Source organism: Melanostigma gelatinosum, assembly GCF_949748355.1.
Source record: "Melanostigma gelatinosum genome assembly, chromosome: 21".
NCBI lineage: Eukaryota > Metazoa > Chordata > Actinopteri > Perciformes > Zoarcidae > Melanostigma > Melanostigma gelatinosum.
In genome coordinates, this window is record NC_136654.1 from 11,503,732 (window position 1) to 11,524,058 (window position 20,327).

The following is a 20,327-nucleotide window of genomic DNA, read 5'->3' on the forward strand; positions in this document are numbered from 1 at the left end:
TTACCTTTGCTATTCCAGATGGCTTCACTTTAAATAACTGAAGCTGTGAATACAAAGAAGCCAAATACACAAAGTATTGTAATTCTGTTGTGAATTAGCCTCAGTCTGCTCATGATAGGGAAGATGAGAGAAGATATATTGCATAACTCACACGGACCCGTAGGTGGAAGCTTGATTCGGCTGCGGGGTAATCCTGATCCAGAGAGGGGGGTGTCCTCACCGAACCCTGCTACATGGACAACTCTCCCTGAGTGAGTGTGTGTGTGTGTGTGTGTTCTCTCCTCCCAGCAGTCTGAAGCAGTTTTTAAGGCTATTTATAATCAAGCTTTTTGTTTGCAGACTGGGTTGTTACCTCCACTGCTTATCTCTGAGTTATTTGATAGAGTAGTGAGGACATTGGATAAGAGTGACTTCTACAAAACCAGTGTGCAGCAACTGAGAATTGATGAGTTCCAGTGGCTCAGTGGCTCGGTAATCATGCAGACAGGCTTCACCACTCCTTCATTTGATCTGCCTTGATCTCACTCATCCACTGTATTGGACTCATGAAGATGTTTGCTCTCCTTATAAAACTCTGTTATTAACATTTAAGGAATTCATGGTGTAACTTTTAACATTTCAAGATGTTTCCCTAATCTGTAACATGAAGATAATACATTTCAGAAGATATGTTCACATTTACATTTACTGTACATTTACTGACATGACTGATCATAAAATTAAGCTGCATTCATCAGTTCTCTTCAGCGCCTTGCGGGACAGAATAAAGAGAACATCAACAAGCTAAACATTCCTCAGTTTCATATATAATGGTTTACACATCCAGCAGACAAAGAGCAGCATTATCATTACTGATGCATGTCAGTCCAACATTGACTCTCCTGTTAGTGTTGTTTTAGAAACATCTGACTATTTAGCTGCTCAAAAGATATATTGGAAGGGTTCTATACACAGCATTATGTATACTTGGATCTAGATTCACACGGATGAAGTAGCCTGTTTGAAGAGAGTACCTGTCTTACTAAGACATAATGAGCATCAACACTAAACAGAGTCAACAAACCTGTAGAGGTCAGGGAGGGCAAGTCACCTGCCAAGGTCCTTGTTCTGACAAATATTTGATCCATTTTGTCCATCTTGCTATGTTGACTTGGACATGTCATGTACAGTGTATATCCAAAACACATTACAATTTGAGTACAGTCCTAGTTTCTAGATTGTGTATTTTGACTGGAATCCTAATATACATTTTTACGTTTTTAACAGTAGAAAAACTGCCTCAAGATTGCTAAAAACCTGCAAATGTCATAGAAGACATGCCCTGCTTACCTCCTAGACTGTCCTTGAGACTTGGTTGTTTGAACAATACAATGTCTCTTTGCGATTCATTTCATATTCTATGTATATGTCTGTCTATTTCTTTGTATTCACTTGTTTTGGATGAATGTGTAACTACATCTCATTTTATATAATGTAAAACCTGGACTCTTATGCAACTATTTTTCTTTAAAAAAAACAGTTTGACAGACAGTCCAGCTCCTGGGAAAAGTGGCATTGCAGCAATGTGGAAGGCATTAAGAGCTTTCAGTGACGCCCCGAGGCAGGCTCATGTGATACCCTGTAAGAGAGGGGCTAACATTTTACAGTCAGCTTGGTATTTACCAGAAGCTCATATCGTTCACCTCAGATCAAGAGCAAAGTATCAAAACATTCTGAGGATGAGCACTGAAGCAGCTCATCAGCTCTCTTCTGAGGATAAGGCTCCTTTACTTATCAAAGAGGGTTCAGTCGCTGGTCGTGTGGAGCATAAAGAGAACACCTGGATGCCTAACATGACGTTGAAGCTAGGCATCTAAATGATGACACCACAGAACTGTTTGCCTTTGAGTCTCGGCCGTGACGTAATCCATGATACATAGCTGTAAAATGTAGAAAATCCACTTTTGTAAAACATGAAAAGGGAGAATTCAGACAGTTTGATTGATGGAATTGTTACAGAGTCTACTTAACAATCCTCTAAATTTAGATGTGATCTGGTATCCCTGTTGGCCTGCGACCCAGGCATTACCTCAGCCGCGGAGCTCAGAGTGAGTGCGGTGTGCTTGAAGACTGGGCAGAGAGGCTGCTGTCATCCAGTCAAAATAGCAACCAATTGGTATGTTGAACTGAGCTCAGCCTGGAGTGTAACGTCAGAACAAGCACAGTTGTTCATATATTTGTCCTGCTGCTACAAACTGAAAACATGCTCATGTTAGTGCCTGTTCACGCAGGGAGGTAAAGAGGGCCAGAGGAGCCAGGTGGTCTGCGTTTTCACAAAGCTTCTTGCACTCATATTTCTTAATTTGCATTTTGACAAATGTTCCTGTAGTTGGGAATAAAGAGTGCATCAAGCCCACATTATGAGCTGGAGGTTTATGTAAGTGAAGAAAGAAAGGAGAGATGATGACATACACCTTTATTGGGCCTGGGGTTTGATTTCAACTTCATTGGAGTTAAAAGGATACGAACATATGTTCAAATGTCAGGAGCAGTTGTTGCGTATGGAAAAAAATCAATGGGTGTGCAGTGAATACAAATACTAAATATCAGTTTGTCACATGACAACTTCTGTTCTGCACCAAGGAAGAAAAAGCCTTTTACATATCTTAATTAAACGCACGAGGCTGCCTAAAGCTGCTGTAATCCATGTTGAGCAGCTAAAATATATTTTTGTCAGGAGGTGGAGACTGGAGTGAATATTGGACTATATTGACCAGGTGTCTCCAAATGAATGATATGTTGCTCTATGTCTGCTACATCTGTAAATAAGTAACTGTTAGCTTGCCATGCAGCCCTCAGGTGGCCAAAGAACTCTACTATTGCTGGTTAATTAACAGATAATTCTAGTTACCCGCCATCTTCATGCTTCAGTTTTGACCTACCGTACTTACTGTGGTTTGTTGTGGAATATTTCTATGAAAAGTCGGGATAAGAGTGTCAAAGTGTTATCAAATCAATGTCAAATGAAACAGAGTCTGGATGAACGATCAAGGTTGTAATAGTCAATTTATTTGCTTGCAAGCAAAGAGAACACTGTCCCACAGACACATCACGTCATCTGCAGGAGGTGCTCTGAATAACACAGTCAGATGCATGTCTTGCAAGCAAAGAGAGCACAGTCTCACAGACACATCGCCGTCATCTGTTAGAGGTGCTCTGACAACATAGTCAGATACATGGACCTTTATACTGCTTCCTTTGATTGGGTCACTGTGACCCAATCAAAGAGTTCAGATACAAGAAATACAGATTCTGAATAAGCCTGTTTTACCATCACACATCACATATACATACAGAGGGTCATGCTCTTCAGCTGATGCTCATCAGGAAGTACCGTAATCTAGACCTGTGTGTCGCCATCTTTGAAGACAGAAACAATGCACAGGAGAACAGATAACAAGATAACAGATAACAAAACACCTGGATGCAAAACTGATAGAATCATCTACTCAAATAGGTTTTGTGCCTGCACTTTTAAAGACTTACATTCTTCAATCCTAAAGCATAAGACCATGACATATTTTCCCATAACATTCCACTCTTTGATTACATAGTAATCACACAATATAGTAAAAATATGTTATAAGGACATTTCAATAACAACAGTAGTATTACCCAAAAGTATGATTTGAAAATACATCACTTGAAATATCTGAAGAAAAACAGTTCTTGTGAGATAAAAGATCCCATAAATGTAGCAGGCAATATAATTCAATTAACACAAAAGAATAAAAAGACAGAAATCAAAAACTGTTTTTTAGACCTGCGCATCAAAATCATCAAAGGAATCAGTGTCGCTGTCAAAGTCGTCCGCATAGTCAGTAATAGGAAACAGGTCAAGTTGTTGGTCGTTAGTTGCCACATGACAATACACAGTCAGCTGTTTGGTGAATAGCTGAGAGATCATGTTTCAAGTTTTTTTTTTTTTTTGCGGTGCGTCTGGTACAGTTATGCGTCGTTGAGTTGTCATTGTCTGAGTCAAAAGTCGTGTTGTTGCGCTGGTCGTGGTTGCTCTTCATCTTTGTTGTGCGTTCTCCTTTTCTTGTGTTTGTTGGCATAAACACGTGTCGAGAGGGGCTCTTCATCTTTGTTACTGTACATTACCAGGATCCTCTATATTGCTGAAGTCAGTGAATTGAGTCTGACTTGCTGCCAGTCAGACATGTCCTTCACACCCGTCCTGGGCTTGTACCATGTGGAAACATGTGGAAACATGTGGAATCCTCCCCCTTTACAAACCTCTGTGTTGTATTTGTGTGCGGGTCGTTGGTCCAGCTCTGGTCTCACTCCGGTCCCTGATGCACCCCCCTGATGGCTGATTGTCGAGCCCTCCCACCACTCCTTGTTCATGGAGCGTGAGCATCTGTTCCTCAATGTTCAAGCTGCCACATGTATGGCACACAAAGTCTTCAGTTGGTGTGTGTCAAAGTCTCAAAGTCTCTTTCAGCTTCCTCTCATGCCCTGATACATTATCAGCTGGGCATGCTTGCATCTGTGCTGACGAAACTTCTCTGTTGTCCGTTGTTGAACTGATCCTCATGTTCAGCATGCTGCATGTCACACAACTCTCTTGTGTGATGTTCTCCAGGCTTATGGATGGCGGAAAGCCTTCTGTAGATTTTGACGAGTCTCGTTCGTCTTCTTCATCCTCGACGTGTTGAGTGGTGGGTGTCGTTCAAGTTGTTTGTGGCTGGGGAGCATACAGCAGGAAGCGGAATCCCCAGACCAGGACCAAGGACTAAAAATCAACAAAACAAACAAAACAAAACAGCTGCCGAAAGTTCAGCAGTAAATGTTAGACGTTGTCTCATGCAGAGATACAATTCTTAGATCTCTGTGTTTCTGTGTGTGCGTGCCTCTGTGGGTGTGCGTGTGTGTGTGTGTGTGTGTGTGTGTGTGTGTGTGTGTGTGTGTCACCCCTGCATTCCTCTCGGACATCAACTTATTTGTATCTGCTTCACCTTTTTATTTCTAAGTCTTTGACTCGGTCTTTCTTCATACATTTAATCTGTTTCAATTTCCTTCTAAATCCCCTCTTTACATTTTGAGCTTCGCGGCGCTCAATCAGCCGTTTTCAGGAAAACCAAACTCCTTTGACCAGTACGTGAGGCATTCTAAACACCCGCTTCCATATTTCTGTCGCATCATATCAATTATTGGGCCCGAGGGCGCTGCGCTTTTACTACTTTTTCCACCCATCTTTCAGGCGTGGATACGTTAACGTTACCTTTACAGTACAGTCGTCACCATACAGCGTATGTTTATTCTCTCGAAGGAAAACTTTTTGCAAAAAACCTCGTTTGAAACTCACGTTATGTTGTGGAAAATCACGATTCTTATGTCAAACTTGTTTGAAACTCACGTTATGTTGTGGAAAATCACGATTCTTATTTCAAATGTTATTTGAAGTTCACGTTAGTTATTTATCACGATCTTATTCTATCAGTATAGAATTCACGTATTGGCGCACGAATCTTATTCTATCAATTGCTTTAGTAGAATTCACGTATTTAGCGCATAACAACGGTCTTACAACAAACCTATATCTGTAGTCAAGCGATCTGTGTCTACGATCACCGTATAACACAATCCTGTCTTCTACGTAAAAGCGTGCAAATAGTGAGATGCCAGAAAATGAAAAAGGGAGTTTACATGAACCACATTCGTAAAACGAAACCACGAACGTCAAAAACAATTGTTTTACCCAAATAAAAAAATAAAAATGACTACTTGACCATTCATCTGTGTCTGTTAAATCATATGACCTTAGTATAATTTTACCATTACTTTTACAATTGGAATTTTAACTTTCTTACCCGATATTGTAGAAATTAATTCTTTTTCGTTGGATTCGCGTGCCGTCAATCAGAAACTCCCTCAGGTCTGCCGGTTCTCTCTCTCTCGGCCAATGAGGTATAAGACAGGAAACCACAGTTGTGGATTCCTGGGAGAGGCCTCTCCTCCGGTCAGTCCCTCTGGAGCTCCGACAGACAGACAGCGAATCCTGCCGACAACGCCAAATTGTTGTGGAATATTTCTATGAAAAGTCGGGATAAGAGTGTCAAAGTGTTATCAAATCAATGTCAAATGAAACAGAGTCTGGATGAACGATCAAGGTTGTAATAGTCAATTTATTTGCTTGCAAGCAAAGAGAACACTGTCCCACAGACACATCACGTCATCTGCAGGAGGTGCTCTGAATAACACAGTCAGATGCATGTCTTGCAAGCAAAGAGAGCACAGTCTCACAGACACATCGCCGTCATCTGTTAGAGGTGCTCTGACAACATAGTCAGATACATGGACCTTTATACTGCTTCCTTTGATTGGGTCACTGTGACCCAATCAAAGAGTTCAGATACAAGAAATACAGATTCTGAATAAGCCTGTTTTACCATCACACATCACATATACATACAGAGGGTCATGCTCTTCAGCTGATGCTCATCAGGAAGTACCGTAATCTAGACCTGTGTGTCGCCATCTTTGAAGACAGAAACAATGCACAGGAGAACAGATAACAAGATAACAGATAACAAAACACCTGGATGCAAAACTGATAGAATCATCTACTCAAATAGGTTTTGTGCCTGCACTTTTAAAGACTTACATTCTTCAATCCTAAAGCATAAGACCATGACATATTTTCCCATAACAGGTTGTTGCGCGTATATTTTTTGTGTGCAATGAAAATAAATAGTTAGCTCATTTACAGGTCTGACTTCTCATGATATTTGCCCTGTTGGAATTTCCAGAACTCAGCAGTTACTTTAGTCAGTACAGTACAGTCACTACAGTACAGTACAGTACAGTCAGTACAGTACAGTCAGTACAGTCAGTACAGTACAGTCAGTACAGCGCTATCACCATAGAAAAAATGGCCATAATTATTTAAATAAGACCAAAGTTGTAATAAATCTGAATTATCCTTTGACCGTGTGAATTTGGACCCCTGATGTTCCTCCTTACACTGACTGAACCTCGCTGCCTCCCACAAACTCAACCTAACCCCACTAACTAAATACAGATGCCAGAGTCTCTCCACAGAGTGGTAGTAATACCTTCAGCAGGGACCGAAAACCAGCACTTGTACATTGAGGGCGGCTCGAATGACAGAAGCAAGGAGAGCATGCATCAAAGAAGGAAGGCAACATTATCTGAAGTGTTACGCTCTGACCTTTTTCATAGGCCTCGGTTTGATTTGTCCCTACCCTCATCGAATAACTTGAATTCCAAATACTGCATTGACTTGTCTTTGCTGAAGTTCTGTTAACGCTGCAGCGACGTTCCCCATCAGAGTGTCCTTATACTGTGATGAGGCTGCATAGTAAGTAGCTCACTGTGTGTTCAACCAGCTCAAAGAAAATGCCTTTCATCCTCACAGGAGGTGTATCCAATCAATCATGTTCCAGGTTATAGCCAGTGTCATTCTGCAAGGCATGAAATGAGATTAATGAGTGTGGTAATCCATGCATTGTCAACATCTACCACATTCAACATATGAGGTCTTGTTCTGTCAGACATACTGTTGTTTCATGGTTCATCTCTATCACGTTTACTGCACACGTTCACACTTTAAACAGCATGAAAGAATTCAATGTTAACACGTACAGCGACGCCATGTTTATGTAAGGAATACTTCTTTTTCTATGATGTGCACAGTTGAGGCTGTTTCATGTCAGGAGAGTCAAATCTTTTATTTTTAGAACAACAGCAAACATATCGTTCACACGTTGCACAAATGACATGAATATTTCATGACCTAACTTGTATAATGAACATTCACAACAGATTTCATCACACTTCTTGACTTGAGCCGCACTTGAAACAGAGTAGGCACAGTGTGCTACTCATATCAGGCATGACTTTCAAAATAAGCACGCTCCCATTCCCCATGAAACTGGAGTTTTGGGGCTTGAACAGCTCAAACACAGTGCTGTGAAAGGGTTTCGACGGAGTTAACAGCAGCACTGCCGGCCAAATGATTACTCATCTGAATGTCCCTGATAACATGACAAAGTCGTAGAAAATGATTGAATTACCAATAAATTAAGCCTTGTTTTGGCTGAGCATTCAAAAGATACAGTGCGTCGTTCTGTTTTACAACATTGGTTTGACCTTCTGTTAGAAAATGAATGCAGAGTAGACACAGAGGTCCATGGGAAATCAAAGGACAAAATGTTATGAACTCTATCAGACATTTTCCATAGAAATATCAAAAATATGATATTGAGAGATTCCACAAAACTCTTATCTTTATTTCAGATTGATTTTTGCTTTCAAAGCGTTGACATCAAACCGGGAGAAAATCTGATTTTATTCACCAAGCTTTCACCTGCGTGTGTAAACAATCCAGCAGTGCCTTTAATACATCAAATGAAGTTTGATGCATATTCTTTTTCAGCCAACATAAACATTACGCTGTTGCTTTTAAATCTAGGACATCTTGGGATAGCCAGCCAAGGTGTAGAGATTACAGGGAAACTACTTTATGATGTGTTTCTGGTCTGACTCGTAGCGTCAGGCCTGAAGAGAAACAGCAAAGCCCCTGATGTCTCAGCCTGCAGGTCCTTACAGTTGGTGTTCTTTTACTGATTTCTTGGGGCTGAATTAAAAGTTCAATATGAACTTGTGCTTAACTTATGACATGTATGTACTCTATTACACTTTTCGCTCCATCCTATATCTGATGATGCATGGTCTGAGCAGCAGAATTCATGAACATGATATGAGTATCTCTTGCTGCTGCTCATCCCAACACATTTCAAACCAGACATTGGCAGCACTGATTGTATAGGTGTTGTCTGTGTTGTAATGAAATAAAACATCTGTCATGCTATGTGGGTGCCATTATCTCTAGCCATGGATACCCAACACACACATGCACCTTAAGGAAGAGCATGCGCCATCCAGCAGGTTTTTAGTGAGTGGAGAGGGCTGAAGGAAATGATTCATCACTCAGAGTAAACTCTAAACAGCCTAATGACACATGGCAATATAAAATGGAAAATTCAAATAAACACCAGTGGGCCTGTTTGGAGGCACTCGTGGTACAATAGCCCAAACACTGGGCATTTGAGTAATCATTACTCGTCATAATTCAGCACACTGGAGATGTTAAATAAACAGTATACGTCTGTTAGGCATATACAACAAGGCACACATTTACTTTAGCAGTATCACAGGAATCTGTGAGGTAAAGGACACTCACCAGCCATGCCAGAGACAGTATCTTTTAATGTCATGTCATGTCCTTTCATCAACAGCAGGAACCTTCCTGTTAGCCTCATAGAACATCTTAATACTGTATGCCTTTGTGGCTTCTGAGCTGATTTGTGGACATTGCATGACATACCAAGAAACCCAAACTGTCAGGACAAAGTCTGATTTATAACACATCTGTGCCTCAAAGAGCACTATAGGACATATTGTATCATCATTTTCCACCACTCTTGTTTTGCCAGCTACACCGTGCTTCAGTTCAACTGGAGAAAAAAAAGTTGAAAATCATTTTCACTATATATATATTCTAAGCCCAGAAATGAGTTATAGAACCATAATCTGTTAAACATAGGACCGATGTAGAAGCTGACCTCATAGGTGAAAACGTCTCCTAATTGGACTTGATTACACGGCTATTAGGAAGAATTCTCTGAACCCGACCAGGCCGAGCCTGAACACTGTTGCCAGACACTGTTATGAAGCCCAGGTAAGGTGTCACTGCAGGGCTAAAACCCAGTGGGCCCACAGTTAGAGCTGAAATTAAGGCTATTACATTACTGCTATTCATGAGTGCAATTGTATGCAATTCAAATACAGACAAAGAGTAATAATCACTCAATAAATAATGTTCTTAAGGGATTACAGAGTGGTTACTCAGAAGCAGTAGCGGGCCGTGCATTGAATACCTGGGCCTTCAGTGCTGTCCTACTACAGTTGAATTACCTCCTAATAACCTCATTATGACACATCAATCCAGCAAACCTGCAGCGGATCCACGCATTCCACCACACAAGAGCACGAGCCATTCAAATATTATTCATAAAAACGACACGATAGACAAATGAACAGTAGAAACGTTGCTATGTAAAAAAAAAAAACGCAGTTTGTCACTTACCGAAACTTAAAGAGTTTAGTCCCGGTAAGAAGTCCTTCTCGATTCTTGGACGCCAGTGATGACAGTCGAGCCCCCCCAGTTGTATTTCGCCGGTCTGCTGCGGCAGGTTCGCAGCGAGGCCGGGATCCCACCTCCACCGGGGGGGCCCGCTGGCCGGCGCAGACCGCACACCGGGCCGCGGTTCTGGAGCTGTTTCCCTGCGAACGTGTTCATTGAGTTGTAGATCCACTTGAGCAGGGGTGTCAAACTCATTTTCACTCTGGGCCACATCAGCATCACGGTCGCCCTCAAAGTGCCGGTTGTAACTGTATAACTAACTTCTCCCTAACATATTGTTAAATAACTCTCTGCATTTGATTATTGTTTATTCAAGTATACAAATATTGTACATGCAGTTATATAAATGAAAAATGATATTTAAACACATTTCTGCTATTATAACATAAATCATTTTAATTGAGGGTTAAGAAACCCACATTACTCTATCAAAGATCAAACTATTCAAGAAAATCACAAAGATAACAAGAAAATGCATTTCCTGCTGAAAATGCGTTGGAATGCTGAACGCTGAAATGAATCTCAAAAACATTGCTGAAAATAGATATCCAATTAAAAAGAAATTGCAAAAAGCTGAATAATTCAAAAAAGTTGAAAGATTACAAATATGAAGTTATATCACCCCTCTCCTGAAAGAGCTGAACATTTTGATATTCGAATGGTTTCTGTAGCTTAAAAGAATTCCAGCAGTAGTGATATGTGTTATAGTAGTAGTAGAAGTATTATTCGCAGTATAAGTATGAGTAGCATTTGAATAAGTACTAGTTGTAGCAGTAGTGATATTTGTAGTAGCAGTAGTAGTAGAAGTTGTCGTCTAAGTATTTGTAATTAGAAGAAGTAGTAGAAGTAGTAGTATCAGCAGTCGTACTAATAGCTGTAGTAGTATTAGTACTGGTTATTAGGACTGGTAGTAGCAGTATTAGCAGTTGTGGTATCAGTAATAATAGTAGTGGTAGTGGTAGTAATAGCAGTAGTGGTAGTAATAATATTTATGGTAGGAGTAATAGCAGTAGCAGTAGTAGTAATAGTAGCAACAACAAAAGTTGTAGTGGTTGTGGTAATACTAGAAATATTAAGAATAGTAGTAGTTGTCGCAGTATTAGTAAGAGCATTCATTATTTCAACAAAAAAGCCTAATTTTGAGCGAAACGTTTAAATACAGTTAATTCATGAGGCTTTTATTTTGAAAGGGTGGGACTGGGTGGGGGAGGGAGGGGGAGAGGAGACATAATCATCATGTTTGACACACATAAACAGAGGTTATTAAATGTCAGGCTTCATCACAAGCAGTTCAGTTAGAATTCACTCTCTGGGGCTTTTATTTTGAAATGGGGTGTGGGGTGTGGGGGAGAAGGGGAGAGGAGACAGAATCATAATGTTAGATAAACACAAACCAGTTATTAAATGACAGGCTCATCACAAGCATTTCAGTTAGGATTCATTCTGTGGGGCTTTTATTTTAAAATGGCGTGTGTGTGTGTGGGGGGGGGGGGTGGAGGAGGGGGGAAAGACCTCTAAAGATCCCTAAGACCTGAATGACTGTATGAGAGACACAGAGAGAGAGAGGGAGAGGAGTGTATGTGCGCGTGTGTCTGTGAGTCTGTGTGTTTATCAACATCACTAATTGGCTCAATCGCAAACACCTGTGTGCCTGAAGCCATTTCATGGAGATAAAACAGGGAAACACCTCTCAAACAAATCCTCAAAACTCCCATAACCGTAGCTCCTATTGCTCCGATATTAATAAGTGCGAGGAAGGATGAGTTGAAGAACAGATCCTGTAAAAATTGTGTCTGTCGTGTAAACAATGTGGCTTAATTGGCGATCTAGAAATGGGGTACCGTGTTCTGTGGAAGATGTTTTTGAAGCAAAATTTAACATTGGTCTCTATGGAGCAGAAAGTTGGTTTTCCTCTCAATTAACGGCTTCCGTGTCAAATGTGGAAATCTGTGGGATTCCACAGTAATTTTTCTATGACAAGGACAATATTAGCTACTTCGACATCCAGAAATTATACATGAAGAGTGAAGATTGTGGACACAGTGGCAAAATACAAATGTTTTTTTCACAAGAATCTCAAGCTGCTCTTCACTCTAGCGGTGACATCACGCACTCTAAGCTGCACAATACACACCCATTATAAAGTCAGAAAATGGCTGAAAAATCATAAAAGTTAAATTGCTGCAGTTCTAAAAGTTTAAAAGATATCAGGAAACTGAATTATGCGGCAATAGTTCAGGGTTTCTCAACATTTGAAAGTTGAAATGGTGTCTGTAGCTGAAAGTATGAGGAAGTTGAAGGATTTGAAAGTTGAAGAAGTTTAAGAGGATTTGAAAATATTCTCCATAGACATCCCATTCAAAAATAAAGTTGCTAAAAGCTTAATAATTCAAATAGTTTAAAGGTTAGAAATAGAAAAAGTCATAGCAGAGATGAGCTGAAGGAGCTGAACATTTTGATAGTTGAACGGTTTGTGTAGCTTAAAAAATGAAGAACAGTTGCAATGAAAAATGGGGGGGGACGGAAGAAATAGTGGAATAAAGAAACAGGATAACAATAGTTGTAATGCTTAACTCTTTATTGAGCGATAAAGACTGTAATGTTCCTTCATGAAATAAACAAAAATGCCATATTTCCATCGTGTTTTCTATTGTTTGAGATGTGACTGGTGATCTTTTAATTACATCACCTCCTTGTGCTGTGTTCTTCTGCAATGGTTTATGGTGCCTGACTGGAGAATTAGTGCCTTATACTTCTAATCTCAACTCCGAATATTTTCATAACAGTAGTGGATGGAGATGCACATTAATTCACATTTTCTGTTGCTGTTTTTTGGAAATTTGGTTAAAAATTAAATAGAAATTTGAAATACTTTTTAAACTCCATTTTGGGAAACAAGCAGTTTTATGCTGCAGGGTCAAATGGGATCAATGTGTTCAATACCACACTAACCGTCCAATTTCATACATGACGTCTGTTAGCTCTCAATATATGTGTGAAAAAAGCCTTTCATTTATGTCATCCTGCTGGTCTCCTGACAGCCATCACTAACCTAATATCCTGTTTCAGAGAGAGTGAGCCTCCAACATGTTGCATTTGGCCCCCCACCAAATCCCGAAAGTATGAAAATGACCCATCCAGTCATGGCCTGCAGCTCTTTAAAAGCCATCAGCGTTCCTTTTGACAAACCTCCACACGGCTCAGAGGCCAGACCTGACTGGCAGAACACAACTCTGCCCGCCGACCACAAAGCCCCCCCCCCCAAGCCAAGTAAGCAGGGTCATTTCAAACCATTTGTAAGGCCACATAATTCATCGACCATGAGGCCTGGCGATTATATCTCTGCGGAGAGACCAGATAAACAGCATCGGCTTCCTCCCGGCTTGTTATCAGCCGTCTCATACGCTCGCTGGCCTGAGTTCTACTCTCGCCTCGCTCAACATGTCACATCCCTCTGAGTGTTGGACCCAGAAATATCTTGACATGTAGTCTCTGGGTGTGCTCTCCCTCTCATTTTATTAGGATGTGACTAGTATGCTGCTACTATGCATTTCTATCATTAGTGGCTTCCAAATGTGTAAACTCAGACAGGCACGGGAGGACCACTTGTGCTTCGAGTGCTGCATAATAATAGGTTGTCACCGAAGTTCAGAGAGGCTTTCAAGAGAAGCAGCATTGCCTCACAACTGACAAATACGAGAAAAACAGCTAAAGTTATGAGTAGTTCTTTAGTTCTTGATAGACTGAGTCCAGTATGAGTAATGCTGCTGCTGTTGACATGAAATGAATCAAGCTCCATCCAAACCAAGAAGGAAGGGCATCATTCAGAAGCAGGCGGGATTACTGGCATTCCCGCGAGGCCGAGGTATTTGCCAGATTCCTCAAATACATTCATGCACAAACAGCGTTAGGTGTCAGGTGCTGCTCTCAGTCCTGCCAGTGTCAGGTTAGGATCATTAAGAACGTCCGGCTTGAAGCGGCAACTGGCACCGCACCAGGGAGCAGGCTTTACTGAAACAGATGCTTGCCTTCATGAATTGTGACTTATCCTCAGTACCAGACTTTGCGTGACATTTCTCAGTCGGCCAGCCTTGCCATGACTTGAACTTGACGTGGAAGTGCTGTATGAAAGCTATACTGCCACACAAATCATGCAGATGTGCATTGCAGATGGAAAACGGATGAAAAATGAATTACATTTTCTACGTCAACTTGTGGTCTCCGTACGAGTTTGGTGTTTTGGAGCGTTCGGTGGCTGGTCGTTGAAATGTCTGTCTCTGATATTGAATTGGCTCTGCGTGCGCTGCGTGTCTAAGAATCATCTAGAGAAAGATGGTTTTGCTTGAGATTTCACCGTCACACACAAACATGAACCTTCTGTTTATCTCACAGGTGTGTGTGTCAACAGAAGCTGTCAGTGTGTTATGCAGCAGCCCCCTCCTGTTGTAACTGACATTACCAGTAGTGTGGCTTACACATCAGTACTGGTTAGGGGTGTAATGGTTCTGAAACTGACACCGAAAAAGCGTTTCAACCCTGAGTACTGGCACTGCACCCATGTGGATGTGTGTGTGACTGTGTTCACTGTGGAGCTGATGGTTCACATGCAGAGTGACAATGTGCACATGAATGAAAGATGGTCTTAGAAAAGTATATAGATCCAGAGTAGAACCCTGATCTGACAAATAAGTGAGCCCAGACGGATCAAACTTAAAGGACAATACTGCATAATAACTTGGTTATGGTTATGTTTTGCTCATAATGATGCCCCTTAGACCCGGGGAGACAACAAGCAATGTGAAGTGATTTAGCAGTTGCTGGACCAAAAGAAGCCGATGTAGTAAAGGTCTGCACACTGTAGCTCCTACCTGTCTAGCTACCTACCTGTTTACCTGCCTGCCTCTGCATATTGTGTCTTTACAATCATTGCTCGTCATCGGAGTCTTACACAAGCTGCTAGCGTGTCTCTGTGAGGACTCACAACAGCCATGTTTGTTGTTCATGTTCCGTATGATCATTTAGGGGGAGGGGCTTTGGAGGGAGGCCTGAAGGGACGGACTGTCAGTGTTGATGACTCGGAGACTTTCTTGCCAGACTTAGGGACTTTGGACCTCGTGCTGCTAGATACTGTCATTGGAAAAGAGTTGGCAACACTGGGCTGGGTTCTTCGGTTGGATCATGTTTTTTATTTTGGTGTACTGTTGCTAGTTTCTCAAGATGACCAACCCTAGCTTTAAGTGTAATAATTAGCACATCAACAAGTGACGTTTGTAATACCTAGAGGCGCATCTATATGTGAAATAGGATGTCTTTAAAACACATGAACAGAAACAGGAATGTACCAAACCTTCAGAGTGACAACACCACACTAGGAATGATGGCCAGATACAAATGTTGGAATAAAACAGAATGATCTTTTAACATGTTTAATATCCAGCATACAGGCCTCCATGTTCATAGGTCATCTAGGAACTGTGAAGAGCTGTTGTCTTGTATACCTGAAATAATAAAGGGACACGGGAGGAGAGATTTGAACATGCATCATTTGGAAACTTTAGTTAGACACGGAGGAATGTCTGAAGTACCAGATTGTTGATATTGTATGAGTAAGCTAACTTGTGGTAATACATAAGTGACTCACATTTTCTTCATGTTGACTCTTTTGATGCCTGGCCGTGTTCCAACCTGTGAACTCAGCTTAGCTTTATTTTAGACGAATGAGGATGTGTCGATGGATAGTTTAGGGCAAATACCAACACAGTTTTTTCTCTTGCCTCATACTGGTGCTGTTACACATCTGAAAGCAATAAAACAAGGAAAAGAGAGGGACAGGCATATTTAAAATTGTGAATAAAGAATTTGAACAAGTTAGTAAACACCTTTTTATAATGAACCAGTTTACAAGGTTTTATGTGAAGCTGAATTAAACTCTACTCCATGAACTGATGCAGCACAAAAAAGAAAGCATTGTGATACCTCCAGGGACAATTGTACTTCTTTCATGTGATATACTAATGTATACTCTGTTTCTATCTATATTCATGCTTTGGGTTTGAGCTCACCTGGACACAGATGACATGGACGTGTGCCTGAGGACATGACGACATGAGGACTGTGTCTGTTTTATTCAGACAGTTGTGTCACAGTGTGTCACAGGTTCAGTCACACTTCTTGTCTTTTGTGAAGAACATTTAAAACGTAATAAAGGAAAATGGGGTTTTCACTTTTAACAATATATTAATTAGACTTTCTCCTAATCCGTGCGATCATGATACTATTTGTCTGAAGTCTCACAGAAGCATGAAATAATATAAGAACTTTACTGACCTCTGCTGGTGAGGACAAGGAAATACAATAGCAAGAATCTCATGTTCTGACTCTGGTTAAGTTAAATATCATATATCTAATACTTTGTCCACCTCCCATTGATATAAAAGTGGTGATTACAATATTAGAAAACCCCCTCAGTGGCATAAAGAAGAATCAGCTGAAATAGTTTAGAGAACTCCCTTCATGAATGTTTATTGCAGGGCTGTTGTATTAGACTGAATTAGTTTAGCTAGGTGGACCTGATACATTTGCAACTGAGGGTATTGTAATCATTCTACTTTAACTTGGACAAAGAGTTTGGTCTCTGTCAAGTTAAGATCTACACATTGCAAGTGAAGGACACAACTCCAGGGAAGTCAATGAACACAATCATACTTTAAATGGATGTGTCATTAAAAAGTAACCATATGTGTTAAATGTATTGATGTTCATGTATTAAAGTAAACCAAATCTGTATTTGAGTAAACGGTTCAGCAGATTTCATACACGGTGATAACAATAAATGTGCAACTACTGATCAACTGGTAAAAATAAATCTCTATAATAGGATAAGCATAGAATGTCATGTTGCAATGTATCTAACTCTGATTAAACTTCTTGCTCTGGTTACAAGTCAGGTGACATTTTAAACTTGCTTCAAGGAACAGGAAGTGAATTGCATGCCCAGTGTACTGGGGCTTTGTTAATCCTTGCTGTCTTTTCTAGCAGTCTTTCTTTAATCCTGCAGCTGATCAAAAGATCAGGGTGAGGCAGACATTCCTGCTTCATGTATTCCAGTGTCCAGCCTCTCCTTCATATCAGTGACCAGGCAGCTTGTTTGAGCCTGAAATGGAAAGTCTGCTTGCAATGATTCTCTTTGGCCTGTCATTTATTAATGACCACAGGCCAAGTGGGTGGAATGTGCTTTTGGTGCAGCACGGTGGGTAAGCTCAATAAAACAGTGTCAGTAAATGTAGACAGATATCACCATCGCATTCGACACATAACCAACACAACAGAGATTATTTACATGGCTGTGGCTCAGAGGTAGAGCACAGATCAGGTCGATGGTTAGATCCCTGTCTCCGCATGTCGAAGTGTACCTTGGGCAAGATACTAAACCCCATATAGCTGAATGAATGTTGACATGTAGTGCACGACTCGTTGAGTAGTTGGAAGACTAGAACGGTGCTACATGAATGCAAGCACATTACCACAAGACAAAAGTCACAGACCGTGTTTACAAGATTGACAGATTCTTTAAGATCTTTAAGATTGTTTAAGTGCAGTGTTCAGAGTTCTTATTGCAATGGGGAAACCTGTTTTGATGCAGACTTTGTGACTGTGGTTTGATCCGTCCTCACAGGGACACAGGTGAGTCCTTCCAGGTGAGAACTCAGAATGCTCTTAACCTTGTATTTTGCACTGTTTTGTAAGTTGAGTGGGTGCTGGTGGTCGTACTTACAGCTTTGAGACTGAGTCAACACTAAGTGTGAAGTTGACTTATCATTGTTCAGAGGCCTCAGATGTTTCAGATCAGACATGAAGCAGGTTCACTGAGCTTCTGGATATCTTTGTTGAGAAAAAAACCCTCAAATGTAAAACATGTACTGATGTAAAATAACCTGTTCTACAAAGTAACTCCTGCTCAGGCCACATGTTTTCAGTAGAATAGTGCTACCTTGTGGTCATTTATAGATGGATTACAAATGGATACATGGATGACTGTGCCTAAGTGGAGAGCAGGGCTGTCCTTCAATCAGATGATCGGCGGTTCAATCCCCGGCTCCGGCTCCGCTAGTCGCATGTCGATGTGTCCTTGAGCAAGACACTTAACCCCAAATTGCTCCCGTAGCTGTGCCTCCGGTGTATAGACAGACACTGAACTGTAAGTCGCTTTGGATAACAGCGTCTGATAAATGACTGTAATGTACAAAATTGTCTCATCAAGTCATTCAGATAAAATATTTTATATATAGTAACAACAATATAGGCTAAGTTACTTAAACAATGTCTTGGTCTCATCCTCGTGCCCATTGAGCTGGTTATGAAGGTAAATGTTGATTTTAGAGGTGAACGTTCCCTCTTCAGGAGGTGAATGTGCCAACAGCCTGGTGGTGTCAAACCCATACTGACTTCATTAGCTGATAATAGGTCTAAGTCTTACTAAAGTGATTTTTTTTCATTGAAATATGTCCTCATCAACTTTCCTACAGTAAAATGATATTACAGAATTGGTTTAAAAACACACTTCTAATACCCACTTTTTAGAATCCAAATCAGCTTTAGTTCGCCGGGCAATACTTCTATTCAAATATATGTCATTTTTTTCCTTAACTTTATATTTCACAATATAGCATGTTTGCTGGTAGTTCACTAAATAAATTGTCTATAAAATAATCACGTTTTTGGATGCTCTTGTATGCATTCTTGATGGTTTTTGTTTGAAGGAGGGGACTCCACCGCTCCAGTGATCTCTTGAAGATGGTAGATGGACTTGTACATGCATATCGATGGTCTTCCGACCACTGAGGGTGCTGTAGGGGCTGCATGCAAGGTGCCCATCAGGACCATCTAACCATTCTCTAACAATTCTCTTCATGCACAGCAGGCACAGCCTACAGGAGCAATTTGAGGTTAAGTGACTTGCCTAATGACACATCGACATCGGATCTTCTGATTGAAGGACGACCCGCTCCTCCACTGAGCCACAGTCGTTGTGCAGACCTCCTGACCTCCTGTCTCCTGTTGCTGGTGATGTCCTGTAGGCCTCGCCACATGATGCAGGGTCGAGGTCTGAAACCTGTTTTAGTGTAGCTCCTCTTTGCTACTCTGATCTCCTTTGTCAGTGTGCTCCTGGCCTGGTTATGCAGGAGTCTGTCCCTACTTCTGTACGTGCAGAAGGTTCTGATGTAAGATGTCTCAGGGTGTCATTCAGGTCCATAGCTGCAGCTTCCAAAACACTACAATCAGTTAAACTGAAATCCATTTGCTCTTCTACTTTCCTTCTTTAAAAAAAAACGACATTCTTATTTCACTTCTCTTTTCTCCTCTAACCCAGCAGTGTCCTTGTAATTTCCTGTGGGTCATTTATTTATTCGAAAGAATATGAGCTATCACTGCAATGTCATAAGATAAGACAAGATGAACAGTATGAAGATGCAGCTTTACATGCCACTGTAGTTTGAACGTATGATTATCCTTAACTGTGTCGCTTAGTGGCCACACTTTGACAACATCTTCCCCCCGAAAGTCAAACAAAGGACTGCAGCGGAACAATGTGTGTCAGTCCGTGTAGGACACAGGGGGATGCCCTAGTCCCGGGTCAGCCCGGTCGCTCATGTCCCCTAAGCAACGGCCTGATTAATGCAAACACTGCGTTACTATGGAGGCCGAGACACAATCAGTGCAGCTCACACACTGACCCGGGACAGCAGAGCGACTTGCGGACATGGAGGAGTCACCTGCCGAGGACAGAAGACTGGACTTCATAGCGGGTTATGTGCTGAGGACTCTGAAACTGAAACAGGACAAATGGCAGAAGTGCTTGTCCAGCGAGGACAACTGGCAGGTGCTGCAGGAGTTCCTGGACAGAGCCGAGCAGAGGACTCTGGTGGTGTCTGTGACCACGTCCGGACTGCTGCAGCCTGCCGCCGCCTTCACGGCCAGCTCCAGGAACAAGGTGGTGTACTTTGTGAAACACAGCAGGACAGCGCTGCGGCCGGACTCCATGAAGGAGAACCTGGTCTACGGGGACTTGTCTTACGCTCCACTGGATCACTTTTCTGCTCTAGTTGAGGTAAGC

General features: G+C 41.3%; 1 protein-coding gene across 1 annotated transcript in view; it reads left to right on the forward strand.

The window, feature by feature from the left end:
* Window positions 1–19,973: 19,973 nt before the first annotated feature.
* Window positions 19,974–20,327, forward strand: part of dnah9 (dynein, axonemal, heavy chain 9) — a gene marked incomplete at both ends in the record, with an annotated part of 183,263 nt that continues 182,909 nt past the window's right edge. The window contains one exon of the mRNA XM_079292632.1: window positions 19,974–20,321. Within this exon, the coding sequence (XP_079148758.1) occupies window positions 19,974–20,321 (348 nt within the window). The remainder of the gene's footprint in view (window positions 20,322–20,327) is intronic.